We start from the raw sequence: 26,212 nt of genomic DNA on the forward strand, positions 1-26,212 counted from the left end.
ATATTATTTTAATTATTTTTTTAATTATTGAATGACTAATAAATCTAAACAGGCTAATAAACTTAGGTTAATATTTTTATTTTTTAAATATAAACCTCAGTATACTTAGAATTAGACCTAGGCTAATAGATTACGGCATATATAAAGTATTTTATAGTAACATATTATTGTCGAAGCCTAGCCCAACTTAATTTATTTACATACGGGAGTGATTCCACTAATTTTTTTTCTATCTTTTCTTTATAATAAACCAGTGAGGGACCTGTTCCGGGTCGGGTTGTCGCTTTCTAAGCCGAGTATCTTCTCCCTTGTCTCAACCATTGTTCTTTGCTATGTATGTCGAGATGGAAAGCTGCATGAGCAGCAACAACAACAACAACAACAACCAGTGGAGAGCTGAGGAAGCCATTGGTGGCAACGCTAAAGCTCTTCAAACCCTCAGAGAACTCATCATATTCCCTCTCCACTTCTCTCACCATGCACACAAGCTTGGCATCAAAGTTCGTTTTTTTTTTTTCCCCTTTCTCTTTGAACTTATTGATCATTTTAACCATGAGTGTCTTGTTCTTTCTAACCTTAAAAAAAACGCCTTTTTCTTATTGGGTTTCGCTTCCAGTGGCCAAGAGGGTTGTTGCTGTACGGTCCACCAGGCACGGGGAAGGTAATTCCTTACCCAAACTTAGGTTTTGCTTTGTTTATCAAATTTAAAATTAGTAATATTTTTATGAATGTGAATGTAGACAAGTTTGGTACGAGCAGTTGTTCGGGAATGCGAGGCACATTTGACAATTATAAAGTACTTGTCTTTTTCAATGTCTAGTTTGTGTGGATATTGTGTTTTGAAGTTCTTGACATGAATCAATTGCTTGTTATTGTTTATGTTTTTATGTATTTGGCAGTCCATACTCTGTTCATAGACCACATGCTGGTGAAAGTGAGAGAATTCTCCGTGAAGCATTTTCAGAGGCATCATCTCATGCAGCCTTGGGCAAACCATCAGTGATCTATATTGATGAAATAGATGCACTCTGTCCCCGTCGAGATTCCAAGTATGTGACAATTGATTACTTTTATGCTTAATGCCTAAATGCTTTTGCTTTTGTTTATTCTGTCTCAATTCTTTTTAATAGGATCAATATAATTGGGAACACTATTTTATGATATGAGAGAAAATGTATTATGAAAAAAAGTCTCCTTTGAGAGAACTGTTAGGTCTATGTATTGCCCGAATATATTACTTTGAAATTATTTGGAAGGGTGTGTTGTAGCGTGTAGGTTTGTAGAGTATTGTCAAAAGGTTGCAGGTTTCATTTTGATACCACTTCATTGATAAGTTTATAATATCAATCACACTGTTTCTTTTTTGTTTTGGGTGCTTATCAGAGTATTTGAACTTCCATTCTTCTATTTAGAATGAATATAGGACTTGGTGATTTTATCCCTCTTTAGATGGTTCATATTGTATTTCCATTAATTTGACAAAGATGACTGAGTCTCGTTTTGTTTGAAATTTTGAAATGATCAGAGGTATGAACAAAAATCCAATCGGTTTTGTTAGAACAATGTGTATATGTCCTTTAAGATAAAATAACTACTTTTTGACTAGGCTGTAAATTTTGTCATCAATTTTTTTAATATATACTTTTTGGTAAAAATTTGTCATTGATTCTCTGTGATATTCAATATCATTTACCTGATAAAAGTTTAAAATCCTTAAATTTTCTGAATAATTTTTCCTAAGTGGTCATTAACATTAATTGGGCTAGAGTTGGGATGATCCCAGTCTAGTTTATTAAGTGGTGATAGAAAGAATTTCTTTGCCAATCTCTTTTGAAGGGAAGTTATCAGATCGATACCAGGTGCTGCTTAGCTGAATCCACAACATCACAGCTTTACACTTGGCTTTTTAGGCTTTGTCAAGTTATATGTTGCTTTTGTTTGTTTAGAAATATGAACTGTAAGGTTTGATTTTAAGTTGTTATATGCTAACTTGTGAATATGATCATCTTTCACAAGAAGTATTAATATCAGGCATAGAGATCATTTAGTAACAACTCTCAACTTGTTTATTTTATTTACTTTTTGTTTATTTTTTTACAATCAACTTCTTTAATTGTGTTATATTTACTTGTGAAAGTAATTGCTCCAATATGATAATTATGTTAATAAGCCCACAGCTAGATCCATGATTAGCAAGGTTGGGAGGAATGTAGGGGATCAGACCCATAGGAGTTATTATGAAATAATGGGGGTGTGAGTGGGGGGATAACCTCCTATCCCTGTGGCAGAGAATGTGAGAGGGCAGAGAATATTAGTTAGTAGCAGGATAAAAAGAGAAAATAGGAGAGAGAGAAGGGGGAGGAATAGATTGTGACAGGGTGGGACTTGGGAGAGAAAAGGCTTCTTGAGCTGCCTGGGACATTGTATATATTTTGTTTCTGTGTTTCTGTTCTTTACTGATGGAAGAGGAGTTCTACTAATTCTGTAGAAACCTATCACTGATACTGATATCAGTTATAATACCGTGTTATTCTGTTATTTCTGGTCCAGTTCTATCAAATTATCAGTGTTGAACTTTTGTCGTATTATGGTATTGTATGTTATTTCTTTTGTGCCTTCATACTATAAAGGGAAATATCTGGGTCTGTTGCTCTAATGTATTCTTTTGAATTTAGAAAGAATTAATTTATGAATGCGGCAATCTTATTGATGCCATTATTTCATATCTACATGCAGAAGGGAGCAAGATGTCCGAGTTGCCTCCCAACTCTTTAAACTGATGGACTCAAATAAACCAACCTCTTCTACACCAGGGGTAGTTGTGGTTGCATCAACTAACAGGTTACCTATTGTGATCCCAAAGATTATTTATGAATTTATAGAAATGGAAATGATAGGTTCTCTTATCCAATTCAATTTTTACACACTGTAATCTTTTTTTATTTCATGTCCGTCTTCTTTCTAACCTGTACACTTTGATTAGAAATCTGATGTTGCAAGTTTAAAGTTTTTATATCATGGGTTCGAAGAATGTATCATGCTGTATGTAATTTATTGTGTAACTTTAGCTGATTGTTTCATCATCATCCTAATATGTGATGGTTGGCACAAGAATGTTTATCCATCAAGTGTTTTAAATTGTTTACTTATCCTGATGGATTAATAAGAGCAATGAGTGGTGAAGTTGTTGGACTATAAAGAGTGGGGTGCTGTTATTACATATTCTTCCATACCTTTGATTATCTATTTCTGGTTGTTGTCTGGAACCTGTAAATTTATCTTCTGTGCTTATCTGGTTTCTTAAAACCTGTGGCTTTTATCATATGATACAGGTCATCTTTAAGCACTGATTAAAACTGTTCACCTACACCTTATTTATCTTAATTCTTTGAGTACTTTCTCTCTGTTGAATTCATAAGTCTGGTTTCTGCGCATGCAGAGTGGATGCAATTGACCCTGCCTTAAGAAGGTATGGACGATTTGATGCTGAAATTGAAGTTACTGTCCCAAATGAAGAGGAGCGCTTTCAAATTCTAATGGTAACTGCCAGAGATATATCAAAGTCTCTAGAATGATTTGTTTTTTGAGATGATATCAAAGTCTCTACAATCAAGTAGTCATGAGTTCAAGCCTTGTTGTCTCCATTCATCATAATTAAATCATATTTTAGGACTAGATAAAGTGGGCTCGTGTATTATCCACTCTTCAAAGCAAAGGGCTCTTTTGTGAGGATGTGTGTTACATATATAAAATCATTCACCGGCTTCCACCTAACATCTTAAGCATTTAGGATGATTTGTTGCTTGACAGTAACATAACTTTTCAAATTTGTTTGCGTAATTTCTATGGCCAATTTTTTAGTAAGAAAAGTCAATCTTTCATTTTTGTTTTTATCATTTTGCTTGTTTTATAAAATTCTGGATTGATGAAGTTTTGCAGCATGAATTTATGTGGTCTTTATTTTAACTCATTTTAGCTGTATACAAAGAAGATTCCCTTGGATCCCAGTCTTGACTTAAAATCCATTGCTGCATCATGCAATGGGTATGTTGGAGCTGATTTGGAAGCTTTGTGTCGTGAAGCTACCATCTTTGCAGTTGAGAGGTCCTCAAATACAAATGAAGATGCTAGTATTTTCAGTTTAACAATGGAAGATTGGAAGAAAGCAAGGTCTGTTGTTGGTCCAAGTATAACAAGAGGTGTTACGGTGGAAATTCCCAAAGTGACTTGGGAAGACATCGGGGGATTAAAAGAATTGAAGGTTTGTAAATTTTGCATTTGATTTCCCTCTGAGAATCTCAGAAGTGAGTGATATATGTGCTTATTTTTGAACAGAAAAAGCTCCAGAAAGCTGTTGAATGGCCTATTAAGCATTCTGCTGCATTTTCAAGATTGGGAATATCCCCTGTTCGTGGAATTCTTCTCCATGGGCCTCCAGGATGTTCCAAAACTACCCTTGCCAAAGCTGCTGCACATGCTGCCCAAGCTTCTTTCTTTTCCTTGAGGTATGAATAATATTATCCTTGCGGTGTGGGAGAGTCTTGGCATGATTTGACTGAAGTTTATGGCTAAGATGGAATAAATCCTTCCCTTTTCCTTAGGAAAGTGACAGTCATTTTAAGGAGAGAACGACACAAGTCCAATTGTACTAGAACCCTCTCCAGGACTCCCCAAACTTTCCTCACAATTTTTTTGTATCTTTCTCTTAAAATGATGCTGTCCTGTTCAAGTTGAGATTCTAAGATACATGGCTTTTGTATTAAAAAAAAATCACTTGTAGGGTCATACATGCCAAAGTATTAAAACTAAGTTGGTTTGGAATCCAACAAAATAAGTTGTCTTTCACAAATGAATAAACGGATGTCACTAGATTATTGGATGCTATTTTGAAACCTGTTAGTTCAACTGTTTTGCCTCTGTTATCTCCCACCCATGGTTGTTAGTATCGCACGATACGCGATACGTATCGTGCGATACGATACGATACTAACCCAAATCGATACAGATCGCAATAATGAATCGTTTTTGGTATGAATCGTGGGTTGGAATCGTAGAATCGAACGATTCGCAACCGAATCGTGAATCGAAATTACATTTGCGATTCAAAATATAAAAAATAAAATAAAAAAAACTCAACCGTCGCTTTAAAAAAAAAACACTCAACAGTCGCTTGGAACGGCATGTTGTTACTTGTTATATGAAAGGTTGCTTCAGAAAAATCAGGGATTCAAAATCCCATTTAAAAAACAAAAGGAGCGAAACAGAAATTTCAGAAATTGAAAAAGCAACGAAACAACGAAATTGAAACAGAAATTAAAAAACAAGAAGCAGCGAAACAGAAATTTCAGAGGAGAGACTATGTGTAGAAGAAGACTTGCAGAGGAGAAGAGCGTGTAGAAGAAGACGAAGAAGACTTGCAGAGGAGAACGTGCAGAAGAAGACTTGCAGAGGAGAACGGCCGTACGGGTACTATTTTTTTTTTGTTTTGAAACAGACGGGTACTATTTTTGAAATGGGTTTGTGATTGGAATTTGTAAATTGTAAATAAATTTAAATATTATAGTGATGGGAGGATCAGAGGAATACATATATTAATATATTATTATAATATTATGAAAAAGCTGCAATGTGTTCTCAATTTAAAATGCATGAGAGGATGTGTCTTATAAATAGATTATTGTTTCTATTTATAAGACACGTACACATTTCAAACCAGGTTGGACTAGGTGTGTATTGATTGGCATCTATTTTTTTTATAGCCCTGAAGTTGGCCTTGGTCCTTGATTTGAATTGTGTTGGATATTGAATGGATATGAAATATATATGAACAACCAGGCTTTATTTCACTCAGTGGGGTCATCCGATCAAACAATGTTATTGGATTCTCTAAAATGCCAAATTTCCTATAAAACCAAGATCAAGGCCTTTGGTTACTTATGGATTTTGGTATTTAGATTTTTTCTAATTTGAATTTATATGATATTATATATTTTTAAGTTATTTTTAATTTGTTTCTGAATCTTACGATTCGATACGATTCACGATACAAAAAAGCAGCCGAACGATTCACGATACGTATTGCGATTCAACAACCATGCTCCCACCCATTATGCTGATAGATGGCACTTGTATTATTATCTGCATCATTGTGTCATGCAATCTAGAGGGGCGAGCCTAGAAGCAGCAATAAGGTTGCTCCTTGTGATCGGAAGGTCATGGGCTCGAGTCTGGGAAACAATCTCTTTGCAAAAATACAAGGGTAAGACTGTGTACAATCGACCCTCATCCCTACCCTTGCAAGTTGAGGAGCCTTGTGCACCGGGATTTGCCCTTTGCCCTATTGTATCATCCAATCAACTATCCTAAAAGCTTAGGCTGTTAGGTGAAGGCACATAAATGTTTTTATTTTATATTTCTAACACACCCTTTATACAAGAGCCCATTGAGTTTGAAGGGTGGATAATATCCCACCTACTTATGCTAAGAAATCCCACAATATTAATTTATTAGAAGACTATTAGAAGAATGAGGGCGGCAATGATTAAACTCTGGACCACTTTGTTAGAGAGGCTCTAATATCATGTTATGCAACTAACTCTCCTAAAAGTTTAAGCTGTCAGATGAAGGCACATGAATGATTTTATATTATATTTCGAATAGACGTTATGCTGTGATATGTTCTAGATTTCTAGTTCTACAGTTCTATAACTTTCTGATCTCTGTGATTATATATATTTTTTCTTTACATCTTGCTACTCAGTTCCTATACAAAACTGATTTTCAAATTATGGAAAAAAGTAAGTGTAATAAATGATGAGGCAGTGGTGCAGAGTTGTATTCAATGTATGTTGGAGAGGGGGAAGCTTTGCTTCGTAAAACATTTCAAAGAGCGCGGCTTGCAGCACCCAGTATAATATTCTTTGATGAGGCTGACGTGGTAGCTGTCAAACGGTTAGTAAGCTTTCTTTGTATGAGATTTATATTGTGGAAAATAATGCTAAATATCATGCCTCTTACCTATTGAAAGATTTTTATGATCAGTTTACAATTGTTTGACATAAGGAAAATGCTGTTCTGCACAAATTTTTTATGCAGAGCAGTACACCTAAGTGAGGTGGATCTCAATGATTAGTCTCATTGGTAGTTATAACATCTACCATCCCATAAAGCGAGATTGCATCTAACCATGTAAACTGAACCGTGTTTTTTGTAAATTTTTTATTTAAAATGTTTGGTGCATCTAAAGCTCAATATTGACTTCCTTGATGCAAATACTTCTATGGTTTGTGAGATGGAAGCAGGATTATTATTTTTTTTTTTATGTGTTTAGTCCATAAGAAGTTATGTTCGTAATTTTCTCTTAATTGCAGGGGTGATAGTTCAAGCAATAGTGCTACGGTTGGAGAGAGGCTTTTATCCACTCTGCTGACTGAGATTGATGGCTTAGAAGAAGCTAAAGTTAGTCTACCTATTTCTTGTTCATTTTAAGGAGGACATTTTATTCTCCCACACTATCTTCTTTCATCTAACAATGAAACCTTTTATCAAAAAAAAGAAAAAAAGAAGCATAAAACTGGATTTCTTTTTGCCCTTTAACTAAATCCCCATTTTTTTTTCCCAGGGAATTCTTGTTTTGGCAGCTACAAATCGCCCTTATGCAATTGATGCTGCACTTATGCGTCCTGGACGTTTTGATCTGGTGCGAAATAGTATTTACAGCCATACTTGTGATTCATGGTGTTATCATTAAAACACAAAGTTTGTCTGCAACTTAATTATACAGAGTTAAAATATACCAAGGATTTGTGCTTGCACAATGATGAAAGAATTTCACGAATCACTTAGAAAAATATTATTGAAAATATTCTCAAAACAGTTGAACTAATAGCAAGTTTAAAGAGGTTGGTCAAATATTCTATCTCACTCCAGTCTATGTTTGTGAAATGGTAGGTACTGTATGTGCCACCACCTGATTTGGAGGGTCGATATGAGATACTGTGTGTGCATACACGTAAGATGAAAACAGGGAAAGATGTTGATTTTAGAAGACTAGCAGAAGATACTGAGCTCTTCACAGGTGCTGAACTGGAAGGGTTATGCAAGGAAGCTGGAATTGTAGCTCTAAGGGAAGACATATCTGCTACTGTTGTCTGTGACCGTCATTTCCAGATTGTGAAGAATTCTTTAAAACCAGCATTAACAAAAGCTGAAATTGATTCCTACTCATCTTTTATGAAGACTTCATCTCAAGCTTTGCCCCGACATTTTGATTCAGGTTTGAAACCGAATAAGAAAAAAAAGAAGTTGGGTCCTTTGTCGTTGGTTAAGATTGGGGTTGTCAGTTGTATGTTCCTTGCTGCAGCTAAATACTATATCATGCATGCAGATCAAACTCTACATGATATAGCTACATGAAGAGCATAATTCTTTTTCTTTTTTTGTTTTAATCAACCCATTTTTTATTTTATTTTATAGGCATAGCATTTTGGAGTAAAATTTTGAGAGTACTAGGTTACTCTTTTGTTATCCATTGTTGATAGTAATGATCGTAAACATGTCTAAAAAGAGTAATTTGTACGTTGTCCACTGGTGAGCTTATTTTTTTCATAAGATATTTATTGATGTAATTTTGCTCACTTGAGGTTTATTTCATTTAATAAGTATATATCTTTGTATTTTTCACCATTCATTTGTCTTACTCTTGCAAGTGGGGGAGCTTTTACTTCGTTTTTTCTTCTACGTAAGTTTGCAAATCACTCATATCTATCCTTGGTTTCCTATCTTTTTACAATCTAAATAATTACTTCAGAAATCTTATCTAAATAAAATTAACAAGAAGCAATTGCTTTGGACAAGTGGTTAGTGCTGAGATAGCCAGGAAAAAAAATTGAAATAATGATTAAAGGAATAGGACTGTGTAATGTATTATCATTTACTCAAATCTTAATTCTTTTTTATATGGTAAGATTGTTTTTTTTGTCAATTTTGAATTAAAATTAGATCTATACTCAAACGATCTTATATAAAGGCCTCATGAATGCGAATGAATCAATCATGAATGCATGTTTTATCATGTTTGCTTTGTGATAAGAGCTCATTTGGATGAGTTTTTTTTTCTTCCAAAAGTTACTTATTTTAAGAAAAAAGAAGCACTTCTTACTTTAAGTTTTATAAAAAAAAGCCAAAAATTTACATTTTTTAGAAGCTAAAAATTTTAACTTCTAAAAAAAGCAGAAATCAGAAGACAAATATTTTTTTTCAAAAATTAATTTTTTTTATAAAAATATAAAAAAATTTAACTTTTTTAAAAAGTACTTTTAAAATAAAGAAAAAATAAAAACTATTTTTTCTTAAAGGCGAAACTAACGGGCTCTGAGTAGTTGACTATGGATAGAAGTGCTCCCGAGTGTGTCAGATAGAAACTATAGAAATAAGTGATCGAGTCAAACAATTTAAATGAAGAAGTTCCTAAAATGAGGAAGTAAAAATTATTACTTAAATTTTTTATCATTGATTTGAGAATAAATGACCGAAATATTTCATGTGATTAATAAAAAAGAAGAAACATAGACTCTAATTATTAGTGGGAAAAATATTTCTACAGTTAATGCAGATAAGTTATCTACATTTATTTCTAAAACGACGTCATTTTGGTATTGAAATCTTAAAAAATTATAAGTATAAAGACTATTATAACCCTAAAATAAATTCAAATTACAAAAACACCATGATTTTCACCCCAAAACGATATCGTATTGGACTTATGCAGATAACCTATCTGCAGTAACTTAACTGCAGAAAAAGCGAACCCATCATTATTATATAACTACATATATCAACAGAAATATGTGTTCTTGAAATTGAATCACATTGTTAGTAGAACAATTTGACCGTGAACGGAATGATCGATTGGGTAATGTCAATAAATAACTATCATTTTAAAAATTAATTTGATGTATTAACTTTGAATCGATAAACTCTTCAAACCAATTACAATTTTAATGACTGAATTACTTCAATTTATTTTCAAAATTTTGGCAAAATTTCATGACTATAAATCAAAATCTAGTATATGTGAACACTCCACCACTAACTTTATCCTTAGGTTCACAAGCAATTGTTATCTATAATATCATATCAACATTGCATATCATATTACTTTCTAACTTCATACAAATAAAGCATTTAATGTTTTATTTAATTTAAAACATATACTGAAATATATCTATTTGATCTCATATGAGACATATTTAAATTATAATGACAATTTAATTTTTTTCATTAGTAATATTTTAAAAAATTATACTAATTATTTTTTCTATTTATTTACTAATTTAACGCTTTATTATTTTAAAGAATCCATCATTCTCCATTAATTTTGTTATAATTGAAAATAATCGAGTTTTTTTTGTTTTTTTTTTAAGACGTAAATTATTCTACTTATTTTTTTTTTCATGCCTACCTTATTTATATATTATATTCTCAATATCACCTAGAACGACGTCGTTATCCTGTTGCAAGATAAACCCTAAATCTGTAATAATGATAATAATAATAATAATAATAATAGTAGAAGGTAAGAGAGACTCGATACATAGAAGGAGGTTGTGAGAAAAAGAAAAAGGAAATCAGAGACATTCTCCCAGATCAGAGGTCGTGCCTTCCGCCGTGGTTCCGTCGCAGTGTCGCCGAGGTTCCGTCGCAGTGTCGCCGAGGTTCCTTCATCGTGCAGAAGCACTGGAGCACTTTAAGAAGGAGCTGCTTCTACAGAGGCATTAAATTTAATTAAGTGCTTCTACAGGCACTGAAGCAATGCCTTCAGTGGCTCAGGGAAGTCACCACTCTACAGCTACTGGCAACTTCTCCAATGCTAATCGGAATCGGCAAACCGAATTCTCTGCCCGGTTTAAATTCTAATTCATAAAAAGTTTAATTATGTTTTTAAATAGGGTTTTAATGCGTTTTTTGGTTTGATAATATTCGTAACTCGTTCTCGCGTAGGAGACACAAGATTGCACAACAGAGGAAGTCTCTTCCTATTGCTTCGGGTATTGGCTGAGACCTGAGTTTGATTTTTGGTGTATTAATTCAGAATGTGCTTATTTATATATTTATTTTTATTTTATTTTATTTTTTTATATTGTTTTGTTGCGTTGTTTATGTTGTAGTTGAGAAAAGACTGGTTGAAGAGGTGCGGAAGAATGATGTTTTGATTATTGTTGGTGAAACTGGAAGTGGAAAAACCACACGTAGGTTACATTTTATCTTAGCAATTTAGTTTTCGGGGAAAAAGAAAGAAAGAAAGAAAGAAAATGGATTTTAGGGATAGAGGTTGGGTTTCACTTTTCTTTGCGTCTCTTGTGTTGTGCTGTGTAGAGATTCCACAGTTTCTTTTTGGTGCTGGATTTTGCCGTGATAGAAAAGTTATTGGGATAACTCAACCTAGACGTGTGGCTGCTATCACTGTGGCCAAACGAGTTGCTGAGGAGTGTGGTGTTGAGTTGGGCCAAAAGGTTGGGTACTCAGTTAGATTTGATGATGCTACTTCCAGCTCAACAAGGATCAAATATATGACAGATGGGTTGCTTCTGAGGTACAAGTTTTGCATAACTTGGATACTTGGACTGTTTGTTTGCTTTTTCCATTAATATTAATTTTGCAACTTGAACACTATACTGGGAACTTGGCTTATCAAAATGTGATGCTATAATTTTATTTTATATCCTTCTTGATACCAAACTACAGAAGATATTATATCACTTTACCTAGGGTGAAGTTTTTTTTTTTTTTTGTTTTAAGTCAATGGGATTCAAGGACTGGCGAACCATGCCCCACTTCCCCCAAAATACCCCTCTTGTTGACGTGGGTTTAGGATGGTTACATGATTCGAAGCAGCTAAGGAGGTTTTAGATTAAAATATATTTTTTTCCATGATTTTGTGAATACAGTTTTTTATATAGGAGAGTTGATAGGCATTTCATTGGGCTTACAGGGAAGCATTGTTGGATCCATATCTTTCTAAGTATTCTGTTATAATTGTTGATGAAGCACATGAGAGGACTGTCCACACCGATGTATTGTTGGGCTTGCTAAAAAGTGTACAACTTGCTCGGGCAAATTCTGTCCGTGATGGTCAGGACCTTAATTTTGGAAACAAGAATGTGAATGGTGTCATGTCATTGGGGAAAGAAAATGATCAGAGTAGCCATTTTCTTAAAAAAGACCAACACGAAAAGTATGCTCCATTGAAGTTAATCATCATGTCTGCAAGTCTTGATGCGCGCACTTTCTCTGAGTACTTTGGTGGTGCCAAAGCTGTTCACATCCAAGGGAGACAGTTTCCTGTGGATATATTTTATACTCGCCATGCAGAGCCAGATTATTTAGATGCTGCCTTGATAACAACATTCCAGGTCATTGGTTTAATTAGTCCATGTAATTTATTAATGAAATTTAACTTCTATTTTATTGTTAGAGATCTTTGGACCCTAAAAATGCATCAGAATTGATGCATTGTTTCTGCATATATATTTATGGTATTTACAGTTTCATATCTCATGCAGTGTCTCATTCTGTTCATTCTTGTTAGTTCAGTGCATCAGTCATATAGGCATACCGCATACTGCTGCTTATATATATTGTAGATTTATAACATTCTAGTGATTACTGAGAAATAAAGTTCATAACATTGTTGCTGAAAATCATATGTCTTTGATTTTGTAGATTCATTTAGAGGAGGACCCTGGTGATATACTAGTATTTCTGACTGGGCAAGAAGAGATTGAATCAGCTGAAAGGCTTATCAATGAGCGACTCACACAATTACCTCAAGGAAGTCAGAAGCTTCTAGTTGTGCCTATATTTGCAGCTCTTCCAGCTGAGCAGCAAATGCGGGTCTTTGCACCAGCTCCATCTGGGTTTCGAAAGGTATCCTAGCTATGCGTTTGATCTTTCTTTTAATCAGTTTATTAATTGTGGGTAGAATTCAATAAAAAAATTAGGGAAAATATGTTTAAGTTGATCATTTGCAAAATTGTTATTATTTATTTTAAACAGTTGACATGTTTTGTCTAGGTTTCCATTCATTCTCTTGAAGCACTATTTTTTGTCTGATCATGTCTTCAATTTAAAGAGGACGTGCCTTGAGGCAGTATTAATGTTGATCCTTTGTGATTGAAAGGTCACAAGTTTGAGACTAGGAAACAACGCCTTTGCTAAAAATGCAAGGGTAAAGTTGTGTACAATTGATCCTTACCTCTATCCTTGCAAAGTTAGTTGAGCCTTCTGCGCCGAGGTTTACCCATGTCTACTATTTAAAGTAAATGCTGATTGCCTCATTTAGAGTCTCAGCATTTTAGGATATATGCACATGCTTTCATATTGCTTATTTTTTATATGCAAATTTCATCACTGGAACTTCTCCTAGGCATGTAAGACTTCCATACTGCGCATCTTACCTTTTTATTCATGATTGATAACACAAACTATCTTACCACTATCATTACCATGCTCACATCATTCTGCATTGAAAACGTGATCCAACTTTGATGTCAGCACTAACATAATTCTTTTTGCAACATTGTAATTTGCTGCTTGTAGCAGTGACTTAGACACTTTGATTGTAAATTGTAGTGCCCTATTTGTACCACTTCTGCAAGCTGTCACACTTACCCAAACATTGCTATTAGCATTTGTGTATACCAATTACCAACTAACAATCTGCCATTACTGAACCCAGCATCATATAACCTAGGGATTAATATTTCTCTTATAAACAGGAGATAACTTTATCTCTTGCATACACATGGGAGTGGGTGGGACCCATTTTTTCTCTTTCTCTCTCTTCTTCTCATAGGGCTCCACCCACTCCCATGTATGTGCAGGAGATAAAGTTATCTCCTCTTTGCAGGAGAAACATTAATCCCTATAATCAATTGTCATAGAGGGTCTGCAACTGCTACCGTCTTTTCTATCTCCTCCACTACCTCTAATGTTTTATTGCACACAACCGACACTGCTTCTCCTTTAGGAACTATATCATCTGAACTAGCTATAATCCCTATAAATAGTACATGGATATACAAAATGGTGTCTGCCAGGACCATTTAATTTCCAATTTGAGCATCACCTATTTGATTTGAGCTTATGATTTTTAAAATAAGATTTTTATCATATCAGGTAATCACATGTTTTTAATTGTATTTAAAGTTACTCTGTTTTTTTCTAAGGTGATATTGGCAACTAATATTGCCGAGACATCAGTAACGATTCCCGGAATCAAGTATGTAATTGATCCTGGACTTGTTAAAGCACCTTCCTATGACCCTGGCAAAGGCATGGAATCCTTGATTATAGTACCTACATCCAAGTCCCAGGCTCTGCAAAGAAGGTATGGTGCTGGATTATGTTTTGAGTCTGTTTATTATTTAATTGTTGCTGCAAATATTGGTTGAATTAATTCAGTTAATGAAAATCAAGTAAGTTTGGCTCAGTTTAACTTCGGATGACTTCCTTTCTTTTTTCAACTTCAGTTTGGGAATGGTCACTTTTGTTTTTCCTCAAAAAAAAAAAAAATGGTATTGCGTAACGAGGATTTTTGCAATGCGAATCTAGAATTAATGTTTCTAGTACTTATCTCCTTTTTTTGTTTACTATATATGCATGTGCAAGGGTAAGATTGTATGCAAGGATTTCCCTCACCCCTACCCCTGCAAGTTGGGGTTTCATGGAATGTGGTTTTTGTGCATGCACATGCATGCCTTTTTTAATTTTGTTTATAGGCGAATATAGAAGATTATAAACCTTGTAACATTTTTAATCCCAAAAAAAACCTTGTAATGTAAAGCATCATTTTCTTTTTCATGAAATATTAGTTTTGAACATGTTTATTTTGTATAATAGCTTCTTAAATTATGATTTATGTAAAGATTTTCTTTTCAAATCTTATTTTAGTTTTAATCATTGATATTTTTTCATACATTTGATTTTAGTCAAATTTTCTTAATGAAATTGGTATATATTGAAATTGATTTTACATTTTTACTAGAAAAGTAGTGCAAATTGATTATTGACTTTTTGGTATTAGTGGGCGTGCAGGGCGTGAAGGACATGGAAAATGTTTCCGTCTATATCCAGAAAATGAATTCGAGAAACTTGAGGATTCAACAATGCCAGAGATTAAGCGATGCAACCTTTCTAATGTTATTTTGCAGCTTAAGGCTTTGGGTGTTGACGACATTTTAGGGTTTGATTTCATTGAGAAACCTTCCAAGTGAGAATCTTTTCAGAATTAGGCAGCTTCCCGACATTTGCATATTTGCGGATATTTCTTTTTTCCTTTTTTGTTGATGAATTCTGGTTGCTTATATTTTAAAATATGCATGTGCTGGATGCTTGTTTTAAAAAAAATTATTTTTGAGGGGTTTTTTTATGTCACTTAACATGATACTATTATTTCTTTACCGAGCAAATTCTTTCAACCCATATACTAACCTTTGATTTCTTGTTGTTAGACCTAACTCAGATAACATTCCAATTGAACATTAAGTCCTTTAAATCAAATTTTCTTTATCTTGAAAAAGAAAGTGGTTGAGGAAGAAGGCATGACTATATATTATTCATTTACAGAAAGAATAAGAAAAATAATAAAAAGGATGCATATAGTAATGCAGAAATACATTTAGGAATATTTAGACACTGATGAAATAACTCAGAAGAATCTATAGACTATTCCTACCAAAATCTTGCTTGGACCATGAACTTGTGCCAGAAAGTTTACCTGTAAATATAAATCTCGATGAACCTGAGAACTATAAGATTTTTTAAACTGTACTTTATCAAGAACATTCACACCCATTGGAGCAAACATGTTTAGGCCAAGAAGTTCTGTTATATAATGAAAAGCTTTCAGTTGTTAAGCCAACAAATAATAAGAAAATGAATTATAGTCCGTTACTACAAAATGAGTGGTAGATGTTTTAAATGCAGATAAGAAGGTAGTTGTATCTCTGACACATATATGTTTCATTTAATAGCATTCTGCTAGCGTCAGAGAAATTGAGGGAAGTGAAACAATAGGAAGAGGATGAGTAACTGATAACATGTTGTACATGATAGAATGCATTGCATTTGGATGACTCACCCCAGATCATAGTTTGGAAACGTAATGAGAAATAATACTGGCATTTCCTTTCTGATTTGGTATCCGTAAGATTAAAGTAACCCTGCCTGAACTATTTAAATTAATACCAATAAGATTAGATTGTATTTGGCCGAAGCAGATCCTTTTTGGTTTATCTTGGGGAATTAAACTGGTTTGTGTCATGATATATATAGTTTTTTCCACTTATGATGTATATTACTCACAACTGACCAGTGACCACTCTTTGGAAGAATATCGGAGGTTAATAAACACTTGTTTGACCAGATGTATTTGGCTATTTGACCATTTTGTCCCTCATTAATTAATTAATAACCATTTTGCCCCTGATTCAAAACTATCTACCAATCTGCCCCTCTTTAATCGACTAACTTGAATTTTTAATCGACTAAATAGTTGTTGGGAGATTTAATCGACTAAATCTCCCTACTTAATCGATTAAAAAATCATACTGACTTGTTTTCCTTTGTTGTCTGTTGGGAGATTTAGTCGATTAAATAGGGAGATTTAAATAGGGAGATTTAGTCGATTAAATCTCCCAACAGCCATTTTTGCCTGTTTTGACCATCTAATCGACTAAAAATGCAAGGTAGTCGATTAAAGAGGGGCAGATTGGTAGATAGTTTCGAATCAGGGGCAAAATGGTTATTAATTAATTAATAAGGGGCAAAAGGGTGAAAAAGCCAGATGTATTTAGTGGTGTGTGATTTTGTGATCTATTCCTTTGCATCAGTCGGTAGTGAGTTATAATATTTAAATTTATTTTGATTCTCTTTGATGCTGTCACATTATTATGCTACAGAACTGAATTAGAATTTTTTCAAGGGATCTTTATTTGTTACTGTAACTTCTAAAAGTATTTTTACCTTGCAAAATATCACTTAAAGCTTGTTCCTGTCCCATTTGAACAGGGCAGCTATTATAAAATCCTTGGAGCAGCTATTTCTGTTAGGTGCTCTAACAGATGATTGTCGACTATCTGATCCAGTTGGACATCAAATGGCTCGACTGCCCTTGGACCCTGCTTATTCCAAAGCTCTTATTTTAGCCAGTCAGTTTAACTGCTTGGAGGAGATGTTGATAACTGTTGCAATGCTGTCTGTGGAATCCATATTTTATGCTCCTCGTGATAAGCTAGAAGAGGTATGAAAACTGATCATATTATCTTTTGGTGTTTGTATACTACACTAGTCTATCGCTCTATTGACCATTTAACAAAATATTTGTAAATATCATATGGATGGTTCAAATATATGCAATTGGTTACGACTGTAGGAAGATTCTACTTATTTATATTTGTGTTTCTCCCATTTTTTACCAGGCAAGAACTGCAATGAAATGCTTCTCAAGTTCAGAGGGAGACCACATCACTTTGATTAATGTGTATCGAGCATCTAATGATTTCTTGGAGAAGAGATCAATGGAAATGGGTAAAACAAAAAGTGAGAAGGTTTTGAGAAAATGGTGCAAGGAAAATTATGTTAATAGTCGTTCTCTTAGACATGCTCGTGACATTCACAAGTAATTTTATTATGTTTAAGCATTATATCAAGACATCCTTTATGTAGTATACTCTAGACATTTATGCATTCTCATTTCTAAAATACTTTTTGCAGGCAGATTCAGGGACATGTTGAACAAATGGGTCTGAATCTTGCTTCTTGTGGAGATGATATGCTTCAATACCGGAGATGCCTTGCTGCTTCCTTTTTCCTCAAAGCAGCTGTAAAGCAGCCAGAGGGAACATACAGGTATCTAATTCAACTTAGAAATTCTTGGGCAGGCCCCTCTGGGTGGCTCGCTGTCTATTCCCTCTATAATCATCTCAATCCCCATTCAAGAAACTATCTTTTAGTTTTGAAATTCTTAATAGTATTTTGACTCACTAATAGGAATCCTCTCTTGCATATATAATTTTGTCATATATTGCTTTTGCTTTTACTTCTATAAAAAGACTCTCTTATTGCTTAGTGACATGACAGGGCTTTGGCAAGTGGTCAGGTGGTGCAGATCCACCCTTCTTCTGTATTATTCCAGCAAAAACCAGAGTGCCTGATATTTAACGAACTGGTCCAAACTAATAAGAAGTATGTCAAAAATTTAACCAGAGTTGACTACCTATGGTTAACCGAGCTGGCTCCTCAATATTATGCCATGCATAATTAAATTCTTAATGGTGCCACCGAACAGGTAATGAACATTACTATTATTTTGATATATTGTATTGTTTGTGCTTGATCTTGTTGGGTGGTTTTCCCTTTTAGCATGTGCAAAATTGACGGTTTACATCCATGATTCTATTTCCATTTATTCCCCTATTACTGTCTTCGTTATTGTTCTGAATGTATGAGAAAATTCGTCTAACCTATTTTTTGGGTTTGGGGAGGGGAGGGAGGGCCAAGATTGTGGGTTTTTTTTTTTTTGAGAGAGAAGCACATATTAATAGATAGAAAAGAAATCATGTATGTAGCGAGGAATTTGAGAAATAGTGAAGGGAAAGGAGAAAAAGAGAAGGGAAAGAGAGAGTTCAGACAATTTTCTTCATGCCCATTTCATTACCACTATTCCACTATATAACACTAAGTTGTTGCAACAGAATTGCCACGACAATCACAATCAGGAAACTAACACAAGGTAGTAAAATACGAAAAGGAAATAAGGGAATTAAAATAAAGACAATACTATAGCACTAATTATATTGGTGCCATTTCCTTTAAATTACTGAGTTGGGATAAGAAATCCTCATAAAAAGCAAAAAGAAAGAAAGCGGCAAGCTATAGTTAAGGGAAAATCCATTACTGTTCAACCAAATACACCAGAGAATAGCTGCTATGGATACTTCTTCCTCATTTCTCGTGCAATATTTAGAAATAAAGTTGATCTGATTACGTTGATAATGTCATGGTTCTGTTTTCTGCCTAGAAACTGTCTTGGCTCAATGAAACTGCTAATTCATGTGCAGTCAAATTGCCTTGCATCTAGTATCATCTTCAAAACCAAAACCAAAAAAACAAAAATAAAGACCCGGGGGTCAAAATCATTAATTTTTGGCTGCAATTGTTGAAAAAATGCTCTGTTCTTTACACATACATTTAGGGCTGAAATATTTGATTGTCATTGTAGGTCATTTATCTGTTGGAACAGATCAGTGCAGGCTTCAGATTATATCTGGCCACTGGTTTATGTATGTTGTCTCGTGGCTTGTAATTAGACTCTTTTATTTTAATTATTTAATTTCAGCAATAACTAAATAATATGATATAATTAATAATTAAATATGTATCCCACATTTATTAGAAAATGAAATTTCCTAACAAGAGAATCTAGACACTTGAGAGAGGTTGTAACTGGGCTATTGGGGTGAATTTGGTGAAGAGGATTTGCAATTTTAATTGTGCAAAAGTTGTAATATAAATTTTTTATTAATATGTTTTACCCGCTCTAAAGATTATGAATTTAAACCAGAGGGCTGAATGGCAGAGCAGAATGATGAATATCTTCCAAAAGCTTAAGCTTTTAACATTATAGAAATTCAATGATTTATATAATGTTCTCAACACACGCCCCCGACAAATATTCGACAAGATCAAAACATTGTGTATGGTAAACAGGTTCTAATATTCATGTGATTCTACCATGGCCTATGTATATAGATACTAAATCAAATTAGTGGATTCTAAGAGACCTATTGTATTATATAGTATTTATTACATCGTACCTTTACTGTTTTTATTTATATAAATAATTTTAATTATTAGTAAATTGATAAAATTACTTATTTACAATTTAAAAAGTTATTAATTTTCTTATTATGAAAATTATTATAATCTTGTTACAATATTCTTGTGTTTGATAAATAAAAACTCGTAAGTAAATGAAAACTTTGTTTCTTGTCAATAATTATTGTCCGAGGTTAAACCTTTAATCAACAATTAGAATAATGGGCATCACTATTTGATAAACACTGCAAACATCCAAAGAGAATATTCGATAAAATAGAGGCAATTAGCAAGAATACGCAGAACCAAATATTTCAAGGAAACTAAGAAGTTTGACTCAAACAAGAGAACACGGTTTTTGGTTAGGTGTTTGTGATCTGTATTGGATCGGTTTTGAAGTAAAAATCATTTGATGTAATCTCTTTTGTTTGATTATTTAATTGTCCATTCATTTTGGATTTTTTTTATTAAATCTGATTTAATCCAATTTTATTTGGTTTGGATTGGATCGATTTTTAAAAAAGCTTAAAATTTTAGGTTATACAAATCATTATTTATATCAAAATAAAGCTATTTAAGGTTACAAACTATTGAAAAATTCAAATCTTCAAACTAAAATAAATTTTAAAACTCATGAAGAATTAAAATAGAGTAATAGATAAAAAAAAATTAAAACAAGATAGTTTGTGTTATGGATTAGAATATTAGGTTCCTATCCTAACAACATAACAGATAAGTAAATAACATAACAACCTGTGATAGACTAAAGAGATAAGAATATTTCTATCATCCTATTCCAAACAATTATACTCTTATCAGAATTTTACAACCACATGTAACCCTTTCATAAATAAGGGTTAAACCTCTCAAGTTCATACTTTTTGACTCATTCCCTATTGTTGCATCACTAGCACACACACGTTTGGTAACCCTTTCATAAATAAATGGTTAAACTACATATTTTTTGACTAATTCTCTATTGCTGCATCACTAGTGCACACACGTTTTGGTTACACGCTTATTGTTATGTTCATATGATATCTCTCTCGGAAACATCTCTGCACGCATATATCACTTATGTGTGAATATTCACTGAATATCCGAACAGAATATTAGCGCTTTATGTGGAGAATCGGTAAATTTTGATTTCCACCCAATCATGGTAAATAAGCAACCGACTAACAGCTACAGTCACGAAAAAAATGAACCTCTACGCAAGAAGGGTTTGATGAGGGGAAGAACTGTCCTGCATCGCCGAGCAGTGCAATAAAAAAAAATTATGAAAAAAGGGAAACGAAGCCGCGAAGAGCAGAGATCCCAAAACGAATCATACTCAAAAAGGCAAGTCACGCGCACAGTGGGTACTTCTAGGCAAAGCAATCTTCGGCGAAAAAGAATGGTCGGTATACCTTTATTTCTTTCTCTTGAAATTGATCATACCTTTGTGTAATTGGTTGACCACTCCCAGGAGCTGAGTGGGGTTATGGGTCCGTCAAAACGGGCTCAGCTCGGCGGGCCAACCCGTTAAACGGAGTGAGGCAGGCTCATTTTTTGACAGGTTGATGACGGACCGAGGCGGATCAGTGTAAAATAGGTTCGGGCTGACGGGTCAACCCGCCTAACCCGCCAAACGGGACGGGACGGATTGAGTTTTTGAGTCCATTTTCAAAAGCGGGGCGGGTTGGCTCATTTTTTGGCGGGGTGGGGCGGGTCGGGACGGACTGTCCACTTTGCCACCTCTAATTTTGTCCGAGGATAATTTTCTTTATTGAGGAATCATGATTATCAATAATATAATAAGAAAATAAAATTATTAGTAATATAACCAAAAAATTATTTGATATGTCAAAATTTTACTGTAAATATTGGATGAAATTGACTAAATTTATGTTTAATTGATTATAAAATATTATTGAGAATTTAATGTGATATTATATATATACTCCTATTTTCATTTCTTTTTCAATCAGATAAGGATTACACAGTATTATCTTTGTCACTTTTTTGCTATCCCTTTTTTCTATTTCCCCATCAATCGGGGTGATTTTGTTAATAGTAAATTTTTTTCACAAATTACACACAAAATTGATTATCGGATATTTAAGTTTCTTAGATAATTTTTTTTTAAAATAATAACAAATATGGTATTTTTGAAAATTCATTCTCATTTTTCTAGGTATCATAAAAACATCCTACTAAAAGTAAATAAAAGATATTATGATCTTGTAGGTCCCACAATTCTTTAAAAAAAGTAAAGTAAAATGATATTGCTTTTCTTCCTATACCTTTTACTGCTATAGATATTTCTTTTCTTATGCTTAAAAGTTTCGAGTACAATTATAATTTATTACAGGGAGTCATATGCCACGTATGGAATAAATTTGTGGTGTATTATTACATCAAAAATTTAGTGTATCTCACCAATAAAAATATTATATGTCAGTCAAATTTTTTTCTCTTTTGTCAAATTTTCTCTTTTTTCCTACGTGTAATACTTTTATTAACGAGATGTCCTGAATCTAAGTACAGTAAATGTAACTAAGATTTATTCATACATAAGCAATGACACAGATAACTTGCAGCTCTTCCCAATGAGAACGCAGGAATAACGCGACACACAAATCTTACGTGATGTTGGTAGACCAAATGTGAAGAATCTGCCTAAACACAATTTGGAACGTTACGTGACGCAATACAATACGTATAGCCATGGTCACTTGCTCGATATTCATATAAAGTACTTTAGTGTCGAGATGAGGGAAAGTTCCCAAAGCCAACTTCAAGTGATATGTTCACATATTTCAAATCCCTCACCGTTAGACTATTCTAATGGCTGGCTTAATAACTATAACTTTTTAATCTTTTAACACCTCCAACTCACTAGCTATAACTCATATTTATGTAGGACTAAGTTATGATGAATCGGCGGGTTAATAAAAACGCATCAAATTTGGCGAGTCAATACTCAATAGGACCACCCTTTACGTTCCTATACTGCTGTGAGGAGGAGGGAGAGAATGATAAAGGTTAATATACTACTCATCACCGCAATAAATATGCAAGAAGCAATTTCCAATTTCCATTACCACACCAATAAGTAATAACTATACCAGAAGCAAATTTTAGTTTTTCTTCTACATTTCGCACTCTTTTATCTATCTCGTCTTTAGAAGCTTTGGAGTCAAAGTTATTATCACGTACATTAGGTTCATGAAGTTTCATAAATTTAAAAGTAATTAATTAAAACATTATTAGAATTTTATTTAATGCATATTATATTATAAATTTTAAATCCTTATCATATTATGACACTTTTCTTATTTTTTTAGTAACTTATAAACTGACATTAATAATAAAACCAAACGTTTGTCTCTTATGAAGACATCACTATCCCAGAAGTTAAATGTATAAATATTCGAAGTCAGCATTTTAGACAAATGGGCATGAAAAACACCGCAAAAGGATGAAATAGGTGCGATCAGGAAGTAGGTGTGGGTCCAAAGTTGTGGCCTTACTCAATAATTTAAGGAATCTAAGAAGTTTCGTCAAACAAAAAAGCAGGATTGTTGGTTATACGTTATTACGTCATGCTCAAGGAACAACGAACTTAGGGATGTTTTGGTAGAGGAGATATTTTATTTATAGGAAAAAGATATTATAACAATCAATCAGGGTTACTATTAATGTTATTACCAATCAATTTTACCGTTAGATCAATTATGTTGATCCAACGGTTATATTTATTTCTATCTTTGTATGTTTATGATTCCCTATATTCATTGCGGGTTGGTTATTGTTTAGCTTACGATGTATTTTACAGAAAGCCGACAAGGAATTCCATTGGCCGTTTTGATCCTTTAGAACAACTCGATAATTTTAGTAGATCTTTTTAAGAGACTCCAATGACCATAGATAGGACCTATCCCATTTTTACAGTACGATGGTTGGTTGTTCACGGACTAGCGATACCCACCGTTTCTTTTTTGGGATCAATATCAGCAATGCAGTTCATCCAACCATAAACCTAATAAAATTTTTAGAGCTATGACACAATCAAACCCAAACAAACAAAATGTTGAATTAAATCGTATTGGTCTCTACTGGGGATTATTACTCATTTTTGTACTTGCTGTTATATTTTCAAATTACTTCTTCAATTAATAGAAGAAAGGGGAGTAGTAAATATATATTAGGAATTACCTTATCCCATGCGGAAGGATATCATTTCATAATTATCTACGACTGTTTATGTCTCTAGCATGACTACCTGATCAAATGGGGAGGAAAGTGGGATGAATGGCCGATACTACTGGAAGGGTTCCTCTTTGGATAATAGGCACGGTAACATGTATTACGGGGATCGGAGCATTAAATATGAGGAATCATAACCATACAAAGATAGAAATAAATATAAAGTATTAAATATGAGGAATCATAACCATATAAAGATGGAAATAAAAATAACCGTTTCATCAACATAATCTATCTAATGGGGAAATTGATTAGTTGTAACATTGGTAGTAACACTAATTGGTTGTTACAATATTTTATCCTTTTTTTTATAGGAAAAAAAGATTTCCGAGAATATGGTGAATTTTTTTTTCCCGAGTAAATTACGAAAAGGTATTTGGTAGGTCTAAATTTTTTTCGGGAATGTTGGGTTAATTATATTGATGCTATGGAAAAATAAAAATACCATGTATCAGAAGATATTTTCGTTTCGAATTCTATAGTTAAAACTGAAACGATGGACAAAAAAAAGTTTTTCAAGAATATTTTAAGTTTCCTCATATCAAACATTGAAATTTTTTTTATCCCACCCCACTTTCTCAGGATTTCTAAAAAACTCTTCGTACCAAATAGCCCCTCAAGGGTTATGAACTTGTGATAATTGGTAAAGTCAAGGAAAATACATAGAAAGGGTCTAATAAGCCAATAGAGTTAGGGTGTGCATGACAACCTTTCCAGAATGAGTTTTTTTTTTTAAATTTTTGTTTCCGTGAATAGAAATGGATAGAAAACTCGTTTGGTAAATCGGTTTATTTTTTTTTCCCAGATGAATCAGTTTAATTTTTGTGTTGGAGAACAAAAAAAAAAAGAATCAAAAAATTTCTGTTTTTGTGTTTTCGGGCACAAAATGAGAAACACTTGTCTTTCTCAATAACACTCTACCACTACCATCATTATCACTACCACCATCATCCTGACACAACCACCGCCACCATCGTCGTTGCCGTTGTCACCACCATCACGATGTCACCGCCACCATCACCTTGACCTTCACTTATCGCCACCATCACTATCACCATGCCACCATCACCGCCACCATCACTACCATCACTGTCACCACCATCATCACCAACCACCACCACTATCATCGTAGCTACTGCCGCCATAGCCACTACCACTACCATTGCCGCATCCACTATCGTCATCACCACCACCACCACCATGCCATTGTTGCCGCAACCACCGTTACCAACCACCACCATGATCGTCGCAACCATCACCACCACCACCACCTCCACCAACACTACCACCACCAACCACCACCACCACCACCACCATCATCGCAGATTCGTAGCCACTGTCGTCACCTCCACCACCTCCACCATACCACCACTATGCCATCGCCACCATCGCCGCCAGTCTGCCACTACGACTACTGTCACCAACCACTACCACCATCATCGCAGGCGCTGCTGTCATCGCCACCGCCATGCCATCACCACCACCACTACCATCAACACGTCATCGCCACCATTACCACCACCATGCCATCCGCTACCATCACCACGTCATCGCTACTATTACCATCACCACGTCACCACCACCACACCGTATGAAAAAGAAAGTGATGATCCGAAATTTTTTATACTTAATAGAAATTATTTTTATTATATTATTTGTTGTGTTATCAAACACAATTCTCATTTTCGGAATAAAAATAAAACATGTTATCAAATACATTTTTTTCTCAGAAACTGTTCCAAGGCACAGAAATAAAAAAGAATTATTTCTTTCCAGAAACAGTGAAAAGGAACAAAATGGTTCTTAGCACACCCTTAGCCTAACGGTGAGAGATGTGGGTAGATCTGTTAGGTGGTGTGTGTTTTAGTGCTTTTTCATGTTTCCAACAAAAAAAAATATATGTTAATTTAATTTAATTATAAAATCTTAAATTAATTATAATCTTAAATTAACATCTAAGGACCATATTATTGAGCATTATGAAAATAAACGTGTTACATTTGGTGAGATTGAAAACTCAATAAAAAATACATAGTAGGGTTGTGACAATAATTCATAACAAGGCATATTGTAGGAGATAAAA

General features: G+C 33.9%; 2 protein-coding genes across 3 annotated transcripts; both read left to right on the forward strand.

Moving 5' to 3' along the window:
• The first annotated feature begins 274 nt into the window (after positions 1-274).
• Positions 275-8,646, forward strand: LOC133292821 (cell division control protein 48 homolog B). Its single transcript, XM_061491275.1, has 12 exons — positions 275-500; positions 617-661; positions 741-796; positions 900-1,049; positions 2,737-2,841; positions 3,440-3,539; positions 3,977-4,261; positions 4,336-4,505; positions 6,823-6,951; positions 7,371-7,458; positions 7,622-7,699; positions 7,951-8,646. The coding sequence occupies exons 1-12, from the start codon at positions 333-335 to the stop codon at positions 8,413-8,415; spliced, it is 1,839 nt and encodes a 612-aa protein (XP_061347259.1). The 5' UTR covers positions 275-332; the 3' UTR covers positions 8,416-8,646.
• A 1,968-nt stretch (positions 8,647-10,614) lies between these two features.
• LOC133292831 (pre-mRNA-splicing factor ATP-dependent RNA helicase DEAH10) lies at positions 10,615-19,606 on the forward strand. 2 transcript variants are annotated; one of them, XM_061491287.1, is made up of 13 exons: positions 10,615-10,904; positions 11,002-11,048; positions 11,169-11,249; positions 11,377-11,593; positions 11,993-12,413; positions 12,724-12,927; positions 14,229-14,389; positions 15,086-15,271; positions 17,071-17,302; positions 17,481-17,680; positions 17,776-17,910; positions 18,142-18,349; positions 19,283-19,606. In XM_061491287.1, exons 1-12 carry the CDS (start codon positions 10,813-10,815, stop codon positions 18,323-18,325), a joined length of 2,160 nt encoding a protein of 719 aa, XP_061347271.1. In that variant the 5' UTR covers positions 10,615-10,812; the 3' UTR covers positions 18,326-18,349; positions 19,283-19,606. The 2 variants fall into 2 exon arrangements, with proteins under 2 accessions (XP_061347271.1, XP_061347272.1); XM_061491288.1 differs by lacking the exon at positions 10,615-10,904 and adding an exon at positions 11,800-11,903 and having other exon boundaries at positions 11,032-11,048; positions 11,388-11,593.
• Positions 19,607-26,212: the final 6,606 nt, after the last annotated feature.

Source organism: Gastrolobium bilobum, unplaced genomic scaffold (genome assembly GCF_033153095.1).
Source record: "Gastrolobium bilobum isolate Gb01-03AN ecotype WA unplaced genomic scaffold, APGP_CSIRO_Gbil_v1 utg2530, whole genome shotgun sequence".
Classification (NCBI taxonomy): domain Eukaryota; kingdom Viridiplantae; phylum Streptophyta; class Magnoliopsida; order Fabales; family Fabaceae; genus Gastrolobium; species Gastrolobium bilobum.